Source organism: Dermochelys coriacea, chromosome 12 (genome assembly GCF_009764565.3).
Source record: "Dermochelys coriacea isolate rDerCor1 chromosome 12, rDerCor1.pri.v4, whole genome shotgun sequence".
Classification (NCBI taxonomy): Eukaryota; Metazoa; Chordata; order Testudines; family Dermochelyidae; genus Dermochelys; species Dermochelys coriacea.
Window position 1 is genome coordinate 35,176,073 of NC_050079.1, and position 17,072 is coordinate 35,193,144.

The 17,072-nt window shown below is 36.9% G+C and overlaps 1 protein-coding gene across 1 annotated transcript in view; it reads right to left on the reverse strand.

The window, feature by feature from the left end:
• Positions 1–17,072, reverse strand: part of MLYCD (malonyl-CoA decarboxylase) — a 54,826-nt gene that overhangs the window by 25,869 nt on the left and 11,885 nt on the right. Inside the window, exons 2-4 of the mRNA XM_038367778.2 lie at positions 11,712–11,824; positions 9,235–9,391; positions 8,367–8,516 (exon numbers count right to left, since the gene is read on the reverse strand). Coding sequence (XP_038223706.1) covers positions 8,367–8,516; positions 9,235–9,391; positions 11,712–11,824 — 420 coding nt within the window. The remainder of the gene's footprint in view (positions 1–8,366; positions 8,517–9,234; positions 9,392–11,711; positions 11,825–17,072) is intronic.

Genomic DNA, 17,072 nt, shown 5'->3' on the forward strand with positions numbered 1-17,072 from the left:
CTTGACTTTAATGAGCCAAAAGGCTTCCATTTATAAGAGTCTGGCCTAACTGTAGTTCCGTATCACCTAGAGCGCCAATCAAGGCAGAGGACCCAGTTGTGCTAGGTGCTGAATAAAAAAAACTAAACTCTCTGTCCCAGACAGATGCAATACACAAACAAAGGGAGAGGTGCAAGGTAACAGTAGAACAGTTATGCATAACTAAGAAGGCCAACGGGACAAATGTGAACACGACGTTGCACTGAAACATTGTGATGAAACATTATGTTCTATTTTAGCGTCAGCAGTATGTTGCATAGATCCTTTTGTTATTTAAAAACAACAAACAAAATGTTGACATCCTGAAAATGAGGTTAGCAGGACTGCTTCATCACCCTGAAAATGTGAGACAGTCCCAGAAATACTTGGATGGGTGGAAACTATTGCTGTGTAGTTTTAAACAATATGAAACTCCCAGAGAACACAGTAACAAATGATACTCACAGTGTTTCTAGTGGGTTCCTACAGGAATTAGTTCTTGGCCCTATGCTATTTAATATTTTTATCAATGACCTGGAAGAGGACATAAAGTCATCCCTGATAAAGTCTGCAGATGACCCCAAAATTGGGGGAATGGTAAATAATGAATAGGACACGTCACTGATACAGAGAGATTTGGATCGCTTGGTTTGCTGGGCACAAGCAAACAATATGCATTTCAATAAGGCTAAATGTAAATGCAGCTTTCTAGGAACAAAGAACGTAGGCCATACTTACAGCATGAGGGATTCTATTCTGAGAACCAGTGACTGTGAAAAAGATTTGGGCTTCGTGGTGGATAATTGGCTGAACACGAGCTCTCGATGAGACACTGTGGCCAAAAGTCTAATCAGGTCCTTGAGGCATGAACAGGAGACTCTTGAATAGGAGGAAATAGATTATTATACCTTTGCACTTGGCATTGGTAAGACTGCTGCTGGAATACTGTGTCCAGTTCTGGTGTCTACAATACAAGAAGGATGTTGACAAATTGGCGAGGGCTCAAAGAAGAGTCATGAAAAATCACTAAAGGATTACAAATATGCCTTATAGTGATTGAGCTTCTTGCATCTATCTATTTAGCTTAAAAAATAGAAGGTTAAGGGGTCTCTTGATTACAGCCTATAAATATCTATACATGGAGAACATATATTTAATAATGGGCTCTTCAGTTTAGCAGAGAAAATATAACCCAATACAATGGCTGGAAGTTGAAGCAAGTCATATTCAGACTGGAAACAAGGCATACATTTTTAACAGTAAAGGTAATTAACCACTGGAACAGTCTGCTAAGTGTCGTGGTGGATTCTCCATCACTAGCATTTTTAAATGACTGGTTGTTTTTCTAAAAGACATGCTCTAGGAATAATTTTGGAGAAGCTCTGTGGCCTGTATTGTATTGAGGAGGTCAGACTACATGATCACAATGGTCCCTTCTGGTGTTGGAATCTACTAATCTTGCTTGCCTAGAGAATTTTACAGGATTCTTTTGACAGTTTCCAGTTTCCGGTATTGTAAGATCAACATCATCTAGGACTATTTAAAACCTGAAAAGAAATTATTAAGAATGGTAATTCTTTAAGTGTTTAAACATTCTTTCTTAAAGTTTGGCTCTAGAGGTGTTATGTGAGGAGATAGAAAAGTCTGAAACTCAACTAGCATCTTGGCACTGCAGAAAAATAGAATAGCTAGAACTCAAATAAGGAAGAGTTGTTCTTACAAAATAAATAAATAAATAAAATGAATGGAGTCGGCCATGGGATAAAAAGTGGCTTTTCATAGATTCATAGAGTTTAAGGCCAGAAGGGATTATTAGATCATCCTATATATCACAGCTCATGACATTTCAGCCATTTACCTCTGTATTGAGCCCAATAACTTATGTTTTCTCCAAACATACCTTCCAGAAAGGCATCCAGTCTTGAAAGACTTCAAAAAAAATGGAGAATCTAACCAATTCCCTTAGTTGTTTCTTCCAATGGTTAATCACCCCCACTGTTAAAAGAGTATGCCTAATGTCTCATTTTAATTTATCTGACTTCAGCTTTCATACATGGGTTCCCTTTGATACCAGTTATTTTTTAAATGGTTTTCATTCAAAACCATGGAGACAAACCAAAATACTGTTCTGAGGTGGAGAAAGTGAGATGCCTTCTTGTAGACAAGGAGAAAATTTCACTGCAATAGAAAAGAAGTGGCTATGGCAGAGAAACAAAACACTCTCCTTCTAGAGCTTCACACAGAGTAAGAATATCCCCATTGTGTGGGAAACGAGGCTAACTTAACATATCATATTATGTTATTATGATTGCCCATGTGGCTATAATAAGGTACAATGAGGCAGCTTTACAAGGCACCAGGAGAAGGGGGAAAGAGTGGTTGTCTGTGAATCTAAAATTTCAAGAAATCAATGAACCTGCTGCATCATTCATTTTTACTTTATTTAATGCAAAAAAGCTGAAAGAGGACAACATAAATTATAATAGCGTATCATCTCTTTGCAGCTACACGCTGTTCCGTTACATGGCAGCTCTGCCAAAATTAGGTCACTTTTCTTACAAACAGCACAATTATGTAGGCGTACTAGGCATCTCATTTATGTAATTTAATACTCTTCCTGGTACAGTTAGTCTTTCAACGTACTTTATAGACATTCCTAATTTTGTCTCACTGTAATATAAACAATTAATTTTTCAGTACATTAATTCCAAACTTCTTGTGTAGTCTCCATCAAAATCACGCTTTCTCAAGTAATGCTGCATAGCATAGCAGCATGTGGCATTTTAATGATCGCAAAGGAGGCCATTGTTCCAACCTCTATCAGAGAAGGTAACACTTCCAACAAACTCAAAATCAACTAATGTTAATCATGTTACATGCAATGATTGAAGAATCTGTCATGATATAATAGGAATATCTGAGATAGTAAATTTTCAGCACACTGACCCTTGGTAGTTTGGATTGCTAAATAGTGTTTTAGCACCTACATTATTCCACATCTACACAAATGACCAGTCAAGCTACCTTGGCACAAGATGCTTTATCTACACAGATAATCTTTGCATCACCACAAAGCCCAAGGAGTTTGGCATTTTAGACAGTACTCTGGTGAATACACTAAACACCCTAGACAAGTACTATGCAGCCAACCAACTGTATGTAAACACAGCAAAGATGCAAGACAGTACATTCCCATCTCAAAAACCAAGTAGCCAAATGTGAACTCAATGGCAGCTGGCTTGGGACAAAACTTACTCATTCCATAAATCCTGCATACCTTGGTGTTACTCTCGACTGCACACTCTCCTTTACAGATCACACTGAGAAAATTAAAGCCAAGGTTAGCAGATGAAACAACATCCTCAGGAAGCCAGCTCCCAATAGTCAAGCACCTACCACCCAATGCAGGTCAGCTCTGGACTACACAGTATTGACTTCAATGACTCCGCACTGGAGTTGCCCAGTCTAGAGATGCGATGATCAAGTCGGGCTACCTCATTGGCCCCAATACTGTAACTGTGGCAGAGAGCCTCAAAATATGAAGCATTTCCTGCGATGCCAGCTGTTGAGCATACATGCTCTTCCAGCAACCTGGTGGACTGAAATGACCAAGCAATCACATGTGCACAGATGTGATGGGAAGCAGTATTGGGACACGAAATGAGATCTGAATTACTCACATGAATCTGTCAAATTCTCAGTGGTTTTCCTACAACACTTTTATTATTTAAATAATTTAGTTTCCAGCATCACCAAAAATTTTAAGCACTGCCTGACCAGACTTTTAGGAGAACACGCGTTCTATAAAGCAGGTGAAATAGTTCCACATTAAACAACATTTGCAAAGGGGAGAATATTTGTGTTTAAACAAATATGGTTTAAACATCTGATCTAGAATGACACAGTCCTGCAACAATGACAAGTGAGGTATATTAAATAATTATTAAATATATTTTCATGCTTCTGTTCTCCACAGAGTGTGACTATTTTAATAAATTCTAATAAATTTATCTTTCACCAATTTCTGCCAGAGAAGGGGAATTTACCAATTCTGTAATTGTTAATTGAAAGAAATATGGGTCTCTTTGTAACTTAACTAGCTACAGAGCTGCCCTAAGTGTACTGTAAAATTCCAGAAAAATTTCGTCCATTCCTTCTGGAATATCCATGACTAAGACATTTGTTTCATTTGAATGAATAGCATTTGCTGCCTCTTCATTCCAAATCATTTGGCGAGCGGACAACTTGACTTGTTCTTTGGTCATAAACCTTTCTTTTCAAGCAAATCAGCATCATTTTGGCCTTTTCCTATTCATTACATTAAATCTGAGCTGTGTAGTAGCCAAATGGAGCTGCAACAGACTGAGATGTTTTACATTCGATACAGTGATGCTATACCTATATTATTTCTTTCTGAAGAAACTTCAATCATTTTCTTCTTGATTCTACTGAAGTTTGTGATTACCCAACCCATGTACAATTTCCTGAATAAAAGACAACAAAAAATAGGTTGCTGGGAAACTTTTTAACTGCTCTTCTGAAATACTTAGCCTTTTTCATCTTTCTAATAATAAAACTTTCTGTGAAATATAAGCTGAAATGAAATCCAAGTTTTTCAGTATGAGGCAATTAAGAACTTTGAATTTCACAAATTCCCTCAGAAAAAGAGAAAATATGTTTCATAAATCATTCAGTTCTTAACATTTTGAACAAGCTTTCAACTCAGTTTGTAGTCTGCTGAAAGGTTATTCTTTTATGACATTAGAGCAGACTGAAATATGGTAAAACTGATGGTGACCCCAAGTGCCATTTAAATCTAAAAACTACTGAATATGCAAATATCATTTCTCTCTCATACCGAGCTTTTCATAAGTAGATCTCAAAGCGCTTTACAAGGAAAAGGAATAAACTGACAAATATTTATTTATGTATTGACAAATATTTGATAAATATTTATGTAACCTTCTTCAACACGTATGAATACGAAGCATAATCATAGATGCATGTTGTGAGGTCTAAAATTAATGTCAAGTCTTTTCCATTCTACAGGTTGATTTTCAGTTGCTAATATTCTCCCCCCATCTCTTCATTTTTGGGCTGAAATCAGCCACATCTGTTCTCAGTTTGATTTCCTGTTTGGGTTTTTATTCTGTTATTATTTTTTATGATTAAGCAAAAATGTTTTAGTTGTCTGAAAACCAAGAAGATGGAAAAAAAATACAATTCACATAACCCCCTAACATTATAAAAAAAATAGTGGCCTTTTTCAGACAGTACTAGTATTTCCACAGTGGTGAATATTAGAACCTATAAAGACCTTGTTTCAAGAAATATGTCATTATACTTATTCCATAATGCAAATCCATCAAAAGTATTTCTATTTCCAACACATTGGCAAGAATTCATTTGTAACTTAACTAGCTACAGAGCTGCCCTATGTGTACTGTAAAATTCCAGAAAAATTTCTCCAGAACTATTTCTCTTGCATAGTTCAAACATGAAGCTTTGGGTTTTTTTTGAGAAATGTATTCCTTCTGCTCACTTATTTTGTTCTTCATCAAATATATTTCCCTATTACATCTGATCTAAAAACTAGTCACAGAACACGCCAAGAGTAACAGAAAACAGCTCATAGCCATCCATCACAAGAGCTTTTACAAATTATGATTACATAATCAAAATCTTCAGAACACTGATACATAAAAGCACAGTGACTGTATTCCAAAATAAACATATTGTTCGGAAACCCTATATACAGATGATCAATTTGTTCCTAAAATTTTCCAAATTCCAATACACAGTTAAAATATAGCTCCAGTATTCTGCCAAATGCTCAGCTATCAGGTTCTCACTAATTTTTACATTTAAACATTTTCAGGATGGCAACATTCAGAACATGGTCATTTCCTTAGGAAATTAAAAGTTACAGAGGCTTGAAATTAAGTGATTTGGAATTAATCAAATATAGTGGAGTGTAAACAAACAATAGTACATATTTTCTCATATTGTCATTATACTCTCTTTGTTTATTCTCCAAGGATTATTTTTTAAAATCATGGCAGGAGAATAATATTACTGCCTAACTATCTATGGGAATGACACCCAGCAAGTAGAGCAAAACACAGTAATTTAGTTTGGCACTTAACATGAGCAAGCTAAACTTTTAATAAGACAACTTCCTAAGTGCCTGTCTAAAGCCGAAATTAAAATGTTTAATGCCCAGAATGCTTGGATTTTGAATTTCTCTACGTAACAAAGCTATGAATCCCAATTTAGGCTACTAAAGGATTTCTAACTTTGTAGGGTCTAATTCTCAAAGTTGCTGAGAATCTTCAGCTGTCATTAAAATCAAGGAAGAACACCACTTTGCATGACTCGGTTATAACACTGTATGTAAATTTCACTCCCCATCTTTTCCACATACTCTTGTGATTAAGTTCTTTAGTCTCTACATCTACGAAAAGATCGTTACAGTGAAAGAGAGACCTGTTTGCCTCTCTCAGGCATTAAACAGCCTACTTCTGTTTCCAACAAGTGCAAGTAAGATTGGGCCCTATATTTAAATTGATAGATTTGCACTGACTTTTCAGTACCATCTTGAAAAAAGCAAATGTGACTGCATTTTTAATATTTTAATTTTGTTGACTAAAACATTACTTTTAAGAAGTTGACAACCTAAGTGTCTGAACTAACACCAAGTTCATACAGAAGTTAATTCTGTAACAGAAAGCCAAATTTTTCCAGAACTCACAACAACAACAGATTCTGGGCAATCCCTGGGAACATAAGTGCCTGACCACATGTCAAGGTTGCTTAAATATTAACCTAATAAAATGAGAAGTCAGGATTTTCTAATGCCTCTCTCAGTAAGAGTATTGTTTAATACTAAACATTTCTTATACTATTAATGCTTTCACTATATTTTATCTACCTTGCTTACAATTCAAAGCAATTATTTAGTGCAACACTAAGGATCAATGCATTATTCTTTTGTTCAAATTCTTTACAAAACTAACTGACGCATTGAAGTTCAACTACTTCATGATGTATATGTTTCTGATTAAAACAGGAGAGTCAGAATATATGCATTTCTGATAGCCCCAATTTATGTCAGGACCTATGTATCTATGTCTATATGATCCAATACCCTATCTCACTAAACTAACACTTCCAATAATGTTAATTCAGCTTAATTGGAAAAACTGATCCTCCAACAGTTATTCCTAACAGCTACAAGAAAAATAAACTCTTCTCCAAGCGTCTAGAATGGTTAAAAGATGGATGTGTTTGTTACAATAGGTAAAATAGCAGACACACACAGACATTTTATTTACAATTACAACACAACTGATAGCCCAAACGCAGTAGTGTTTTCACATACTATTTCTAAATTCTTATACAATCCATACTCCACATCAATTATTTGGGTGCACAATAGAGTGCTATTCTCTTATTATAATTAGAGGTAGTTGGGAGATTTTAAAAAGGGAAGATTTCTACGCGCGCACACACATACACACTCACTCCATTTTCTGATCAGCTCTAATTAGAATAGGAGACATGTTGATCAGCTAGTTGTTCACCTTGCAGTGAAATGTTAGTAACAGTGCAAAGAAATTGCCAATGATAAATAAATAGCTGCAATTACTTTAATATGGACCTAGACTTATCTGCAATATTCCATTCCACAGTTCTCTGTACTATACCAAAATACTACATTCTACACCAATGTAGAAATTAAATTATCTGTACTAAGAGTTCACCTTCAACAGTTTAAAACAATCAGGTAAATAAAAGACATTTTTAGGAAGAGGAGAAGGAGGGAGAGTTGTACCCTGGACTTGGACCACAAGAGGTCTTATTTTATACCTTCTATATCAGCTTCTAAGCCCGTCTAACCTCTTTATTTTTAAAATCTGAACCTCAAACATCAAACTTATTAGTTTCCAAAAACAAAGAAGGGTGGGTGTGTGTGTGTCTCTCTCTCTCTCTCTATATATATCAATGACAAAACATACTATAATGCACTGAGAAAAAATCTGATTTCAGATAAGAGAAATCCCTTGTAACTATGTCAGCTAAGAGGTATTTTGCTAAAGAAAGCTACCAAATGAGTTGAAGAGATGCACATATTTCTTAAAAAATAGAAAATCAAGGAGCCAATATTAAGGTTTAGTGCCGATTTACTAAATACAGATGGGAAAAAGCTTCTTCTGCCCTCAGAAAGTCATCAAAGATTTAATGGGAATCCATGGCAGCTCTACATCTTGAGCAATGAGGCACAGTGACTACTGAAAAAAAGGACCCTGGCAGAACAATATCCCAAAGTGTAATTTCCCCACATCTACCTGTAGTTCTTTAACAACTCGCTTGATGAGGTGAGTCCCCAGTTCTACACCCTGAAGTCCCTGCTGCGTCAGACTGATTGAATAGAAAATAGCTGTAGTAATTTTGTTCATATCTTCTGTTTCTAGAGGGGGAACGTCTTTCACTATGGCCTGTGAAAGAAGAATTAAAAAATTAGTAAGAGTCACCATCACCACAAGACTTATTTCATTTTACTACTTTTTAAATTATTAATAACGATGATAGTTTTTTCCATTCTCTTACTGTATTCAATCTATTGAGACAAAGTCAAACTCTAGCACAGTATAAAAAATATTCTAATCACTACATCCTGCACTCCAAATCCCCCATGGCCGTTCCTCTGCCTAGAGCAGCAGGGACATGTTATCGCTTTCAGGGAGCCACCCGGAGCCAGGTAGAGCCTGCGCCAACCACACTTTCAGTGAAGATCAGAAATGTATAGCCAGTTTATAGACCTTGCCAGTTGGTAAAGTGCCAGATAACACAGCTTTCACTGTACTTTGAAAGCTAGCTCCCTAACCATTACTATGGGGGGGGAGGGGAAGAGACCCATTACTGGCAGGTATCATTAACACAACCACCAAAATAGACTTTTTCTTCAATGAACAAAGATTCCTGCCACTTCTTCTAAAGACTGTATTTCAATTCACATACATCACCACCTAAATCATTAACTCACTGGAGTTATTCTTGCAAAAATAAGAAGCGCCATTAGTAGCACCAAGAACTTAACTTTTTTCAAAATGAGACTTTAACACAGATTTCTGATCCATTCTGAACCAACTTTTTTTAAATAAGCCTATTTAGCAATTTAAACATTGGAGTAGGTATAGAATATGCTGACTGTACCTGGATGCTGCTGGAGATTTCATTGGTTAGTGCTACATGCAAGACTATCAATGGTTCCCCGGGGATTGCACAGTGGGCAAAAAAGTAGCACCTTCTATATGACCCAACTCGACGCTTCATATCAATCCAGTTTCTGATAGGATGCACAGCTTCAGAACTGAATAGGAGGTTAAAAAAATTAAGATTTTCATCTAAAAAGACAGAATTCACTTAACCCACCGTGTCAACCCAATGCTGCTCCCATTAATGTCAATAGCAAAACTCTTATTTACATCAATAGAGCAGGATCAGGCTATAAATGAAAAAAATGAAATTCACCCTCAAACTGTAACATAATAGATTTTGTAAAATATATCTCACTTACACACACTCTCTGTCTGTTTGTCTACAGCCTTCTCTGGAACATAAATTCCAGCTTGCAGTTTGTATTTTACATAGGAGATCAGATTAGATCACTATGCCACTGATTCACTGAATGGCCTTGGGTATATCACATCCCCTCAGGCATCAGTTTCCCCAACAGTACAACAGAGAAAATATTTGATCGCCCTTATAAAGAACTTTGAAAGTTTGGATGAAAAGCACTACATTAAGTGCAAAACGGTTCCTCACAATATTACCGTCTATCCTAATGAAATGCTATTTTCAATTTAATACAATACAATTTAAAAATCCAACCTCCTCATCCCATCCTTTGCTAATACTTTTGTTGCATGCACACCAAATGGTGTCATTTTTTATAAAAAGGAATCTAGATATTAGTGAAAGGTTTTATAAATTAATATTTCAAAAGGGTTCATGTGAAACAAGAATGTGAAGTCTTCCTCGACCAGTTTTAGTACTCTATTCAAATTCTTTAATTTATCAGTATCCACAGATTAATCACATATAGTCTTAATTAAACTAAATAACTTTTATTAAGAAGTTTCTGTAAAACACAAATTCCCTCAGTCATCTTTTTAAATACTCATTTAACAAACTTTAGTCGTAAAATTCTTATGTTCCAGTCTCTAGTTTGGAAGACTTGGATTTCTATTAGTTATTTCTGTTTTGCAGACCTAGCTTGTATCACCATTTTACTTTCTTTGTGTTACAAAGAACAGATGAAGTTGCCTGCCCTCACAACACTTTCTTTAGAGATGTTGTTTTCTTTAAACCTTTTCTTAGAGTTCAAAGTATGGCAAAAAAAAATTCAACACAATAGAACTTTGATTCATACATTTCCAATGGAATCAATGCAATTTTGAATACAAGACAGGAAGATACAAATAAATATTGTTGATTGTCAAGGCACTTGTATAAACTTGACCTCAATTTACAAGAAAAGTTGTGTTATCCAGCACTTTACAAACCAGAAAGCTCTATAAACTGGCATTTCAGGAAGGAGTGCGGGATCAGGGAAGGAGTTTGGATGTGGGATGGGGCTTGGGGCAGGGTGTTGGGATCTGGGAGGAGTTTTGGGGTGCCAGATCCGGGGCAGAGAATTGTAGTGCGGGCTGCCAGATCCGAGCGGAACTCACCTTGGGCAGCTCCCCACAAGCAGCGACGTGTCCAGAGAGGCGCAGCCAGTCGGCTTCACGCGCTGCCTCTGCCCACAGGCACCGCCCCCGCAGCTCCCATTGGCCACAGTCAATGCTCCTAGGCAGAGGTACAGGCAGGGGGCTCTGTGCACTGTCCCCACCTCACCCCGAGCACTGGCTCTGCAGCTCCCATTGGCTGGGGACTGCGCCAATGGGAGCTGCGGAGGCGGTGCCTGCAGGCAAAGACAGCGTGCGGAGCTGCCTGGCTGCGCCTCTCTGGACAGGTCACCGCTTGTGAGGAGCTGCCTGAGGGGAGCACCGCCCAGATCCAGCAGCTCACACCACAACCCTCTGCCCCGAGCCTCCTCCCACCCACTCCTGCCTCCCAACCTCCAGCTTCCTCCTGCATCCAAACTCCCTCCCTGTGAGTTAACTGGAATTTTTGACTTACCCATTCCCTGAACATGCTGGAAACAAAGCTTTTACTGTATATTTTACACTGGGTTCTGCATACTTTAAATGACCACTGTACATGACTGCTGAAGAATTACAATAATATTTGATTAGCTGTATGGTCTTGGTACACTATACTGACTTCTTACTGTGTAGAGTTCACCAGCAGAAGAACAGGCTTGTGTGTCTTTTATGGCCATCACAAGAAAGATTCTTCTTGGCTTTAAGCACACTCTCCCAGAGCCTACAGCTCTAATTTACGTTGAATAAGACCATAAGAATGAATCATCTCACGCCCCAAGGATATTGTTTATGATCTACATAATTCTCTTAAAATCAATGTATATGCTAAATAATATGTGTAAGGTTGCAATTCTTTAAGCATACTTTGAAGTAGAGCATAGGAATGCAATTTCTTGAGTTGGGACCTGCACAAGTGTCTGCAGAAGAGCCAACCCGTTGTTCAAACTACATCAACAAACATTGGAAATTCTTGACACTTACTCACTAATCTTTTGAAGCACTTCACAAGGTGACTGCCAGGTGACTCGTTCCAGGTTTAGGAATCCGGTAGAAAACCATTCTGAAAGCATGCTCTTTAGCATGCTATTCATTTCCTGGAAACAGAAAGAGAAAAACTGACTCATTACTTTGAATAAACTGGGTGCAAGATAACAATCTTGGACAAGACCATCTATTTCATTAATGATTTTTTATTTTTTACCATTACCACACTGAAAGTTTTAAGCAAGTTATTGGGTTCATTTGAGAAAGCTGACTGCAAATCATCTGAAGCTTGAACAAATATAAATCCTTTTCATCTAGGTCTAAAATGATAAAAATGTTTACAATTCTCCACAGACATTCTCCACAATGCGCTGCAGATTAGAACCCAAAACAGTTAAGTTGAAAAGGACACACGAGAAAAGCATCTGAGTGGTCTCTAACACTGACAAGAACTGAATCTCAAATCACGTGTTTGCTCAGATGCATCAATTTGGATGCCAAAAACAAATCAAGGAGAAGGTTTTCAGATTGAATGTCTCATGTAATATTCTGTCTCGATCTCTGCTGAATACTAAGCAGTTCACATATTAGGAAGTTTATTATCATTAGATCAGTATTATGGTCAGCATTCATACATACTCTTTTAAACCTGGTTGACAAGTGGTAAGATATTCTAAGCAGCAAGAAAATCACTGAAGAATTTTTAAGTCACTTCTTAAAAAAAAAAAAAAGGAGTACTTGTGGCACCTTAGAGACTAACAAAATTATTTGAGCATAAGCTTTCGTGAGCTACAGCTCACTTCATTGGATGCATGCAGTGGAAATACAGTGGGGAGATTTTATATACACAATGAACATGAAACAATGGGTGTTACCATACACACTGTAACAAGAGTGATCAGGTAAGGTGAGCTATTACCAACAGAAGAGCGGAGGGGGAGTTCGGGGGGGGGGACTTTTTGTAGTGATAATCAAGGTGGGCAGTTCCAGCAGTTGACAAGAACATGTGAGGAACGGAGGGGCGGGGGGGGGAATAGTTTTACTTTGTATAATGTCACTTCTATATTACTCTTTGTTCACTACTGTTTTTGAAACTGTTTTAACCACCTCTTCACGGCTGGATGCACAAAGAATAAAATGGGTAAGCATTATCTATTCCAGTGCTACCTATAGCTACGACAAAGCAGGAAGGACCTTTTCTGTATTGTTACCTCCAGAACCAAGATTACGTAGGTCAGGTGAAAAAAGCTTAGCTGAGTCTGCTTGTAAACCTTGGCAACCCACTTCTCTACACTGGCAGTTAGCACAACTCACATATGCATGCTTCTGCTTTAGACAGATGCCCCTCAAAGAAATGGTAGGGAATAGTGTTCACAGATAAACTAGCTGGGATAGCAATTCTTGAAATGTTGTAGTATATCAGCACACTGACCTCTAGGGAAACAGAATAAAACTCTCTCTGATGTTGCAACACTTGAGTTTGTTCCAATTTAGTGCTATACTCTGGCTGATCTTCAGAGTATTCTGTATTGTAGTCAGTAACCAGGTTTCCATAGAATCCCCCCCAATATTTCATTCATTCTCTAGTGCTGCTCTATCATGCCTAAAAGAACACTTTTTTTTAAAACGAACATAAAATAAACCATCACACACCATTTTCTAGATCACTAGCAAACAGATATTTAATCATCAGAAATCACTTAAATACAAGAGGTACTCACCATCTTCATGTCACGATGACACACATTAAAGAACACAAATAACTTTGCATGCCAAGTTACAAGATCTTTATTTGTAATGTTCTATGTATTACTGTCCCTCTATATTCCCCGTTAGAAGCTGAACATGATAAAAATAAGTTATCAAAAGAGAAGATTATGCAGCATAAAGAATAAATCTCATTAAAAAAAACGAATGGGTAGGTTTGATTTATTCAAACAACGAATGTACTCATTCCCTGTCTGCGTAAGGTCTGCAAAGACTTCCAATGAACAATCAGGATTCAAGTGACCTGTATCTCAAGAAGGATAAATTTAAGACAGCTATATACTGCACCACATACGAGCACACTGTTGAGGAGCAGATATAATTACGTACATTGACTATTCCATGCAAAGTTTCATTGCCACAATTATGGAGGCAAACTCATTTCCAGTATAGCTCCAGTTACTTCAAGGGACTTACATGGATGAATTTGCCCCACAGTCTCCTTCAAAAAGATTCCAAAACTACTTAAAAACACAAAAATAATTTTAGAAATACCAGTTAATAAAGCTGGCATGTGTAGGATATTTGCATCTCATTTTTAATACATTTTGATTATAATTTATACTCACACAGTGTATGTTACCAATGTCTAATTATTTAGTTAAATATGCACATTATGGTTGTGTCAAGAGATTTTAATCAGGACTTTACTGTGCAAAACATTTTCTAAACACAATAATCGGCATGGTCCCTGACCCAAATTACTTGCATTTTAAAATGGGAATCAATTTATGAAGTGTGTTGGCTGAGGAGACAAATTTCTTTTTATATAAATATTAATTTATTTTTATTACATAATTTATTCCATAATATTAGCTTTCCCTAATTACCCATCAGTCACCTGCAAGATAGCCTCTGAGTCTAGCAATAAATTGTTGGCAAGTTTCTTGTGAGCACCAGGGCAAAACAGATCTTGGAAAGTGATATAAAAGAGGCTAGCAATTTGATAGATCAGTTCAGGGAGGGGATTACAAACTGAACATAAAGTATACCTCTTGAACTCCTGTCTCTTAGCTTTATTATCTCACATCACAGATCTGAGAACAACTGCCAGCATGTCTGCACCTAATGGCCCCCAAATTTTCTACTACTATCTACCAACTATGACCTAATAATTAATTTATCTAAAGACAGGCACTTGGAAACTGTTTCCAGAGAGCTAGATCTGACACTCAGCCAGTGTTCCTGGCCTGCGCAAAACCACACAGTCTGATGAAACCGAGGCTCTTCGGGCTTTCTTTTTATATCCTTGCCTGCAGAACATTTGGGGCCCTATGGGAGGGTGCATGGGTGCTCCAAAAGATGGAGATTTTAGAGGTTTCCATTAAGCCTGCTACACCACCAGCACATCTCCCATTATTGGGAACGCAAAGGGGTCTACTTGAAGAATTTCAAAACTGTATATGTAGTTCACATGCAATTCATCTGTTCAGCTGCCCCGATCATCCTCTTTCGCCTCAGATGATCCAATTTGAAAGATCCAAGTCACTAACTCATGTAATGCTTTTCTTCCCTGGTATCTTTGTTTTTATGGTTTGCAATATAGATATATATGCATTTGGGCAGCAATAGAAAGGTTACCAATAGTAGGAATAGACATGGCTCAAAAATCTTACTCCACACTATTAAATGTTTTACAGGGTACAGAACTACAGCATTAGAAATGTGGATTCAATAAATATTTACTTGTCTTTACTCTAGTAGACCCCAAAGGGGCTGTACTGGAACCACCAGGAAAAATAAGGCAGCAACACTCCACATTGCTGTAAACCAGAGCATGCGCAATTCAGAACATAAAGACATTACTTTAGCACGATGTTTAAAACACTGGTTTTAATAATATTTGAACATGACCTTTGTCCCCCCTATGAACATAGAAGATGGGTCCTTGGCGTTTTGTTTGCTTGAATATGCCTCATATTTTTTCCCTTTAGCTTTGAGCTGTAGCTCACGAAAGCTTATGCTCAAATAAATTTGCTAGTCTTTAAGGTGCCACAAGTACTCTTTTTTTAATTTTATTTTTGGATTCAATTGTGACCAATCACAGGAAGCACAACTATCTAGCTAGTAATACAATAACAATTTGTAAAGTGTTCTACTTTCAATTCCTATGGTTATACCAGATACTCATGCAGAAGAAAAGTTTTTTCTGGAGCATCAGATTTTAATTCCCTATCTTCCATTTAATAAAGCACTTTAATACAAGACACGCCTGACATGACTGAACATCTTGCTTCAGAGAAAAAGTTGAAATGCTCAAGAGTAAAATAAAATTGGGAACAACAGGTTAAGGGGAAGGAAGAAAAAGGAAGCAAAAAAACTGGAGGAACAGCCAGAGAAAAGGAGAGAAAAGCAAATGTTGAAGATGAAGCGGGGGGGGAAATCTAATGAGGGTCACATTTTAAAAACTCTACCTTTGGCAGCCATGAATGCTATTTTTTTTTAAATTTTGCATAGGAAACATTTTGGCCTGTTATCTTTCTCTGCTGATTTCAATATGGGTCTAAGCAATTACATCTGTCTGCCACATTAGGGTCTATACCAGTAAAATAACTAAAAAATTAAATGAATCAAACTAAATGTATCCCCATATACAAATGAACATAGCTAGTTATCTTTAGTTTTGTTAGTTAATAGTGAGCTAGCGAATAATGTAAAGCTATTGACAAATGTACAGCATGCCAAGAACATGATTTTATTAATTCTAGCCTTGTAACTTCAATCATTCATTATATAATGTAACGGCATTTATGATGACTGGTAAAATGTATATGATCCTTAAAAGAGAAACTGCTCAAGATCAACAAGGAGAATAAAGACTTTTCAAAGAAACGTGAGCACTTTTTTTCTGAGATCTTTTTCCTGCTAAAAGAATCACTTAGTGTAAGTTATGGACTTCATATTTCACTTGTATAACTTAGCCCTTCCAAAAAACGAGTTCTAAGAGAACACTGAGATAAATACAATAGATCCTTCATCGCATTTAATCTTAAACCTGATTTTCAGCAATAGTTTTTAGCAGCAAACAAAATATAGTGATCTTAAAAATGTAACCTGAAAGTTTATCACTTTTCTGTAGACTAGACCAAAAGAAATAGAATTTTAAGGCTGCTGTGGCTCAAAATCCCCATAGCAAACTTTTCCACAATATGCATTATATTATGTCCCATTACTAGATCTCTGGACCTCAGAATAGAAGATTTAAACCTTTAAATAGGACGTGACTGCACACAGAGGTTAATAGAAGTCATCTGCCTAAATCCCATGTAAATCTGAAATTTTTTTTGAGTACAAAAGAGTGAAGCAGCTGCATGTGAATATAAAATTCAGCAAAGGAGTTAACACACACAGAATACGCACACAGTAAACAATACACACAGAAGTACACTGTTGAATAATTTCAAAAAGTAATGAATTTTATCTTCTTCATTTGCTTTCATCTATCTATGTTACAGAAGATTGCAGATGCAGAATTACTTTCCAGACTGAAATGACAGGTTTCAGAGCCGTGTTAGTCTGTATTTGCAAAAAGAAAAGGAGTACTTGTGCAAACTGGATACAATTAATTTAGGCTTGAATAGAGAATGGATG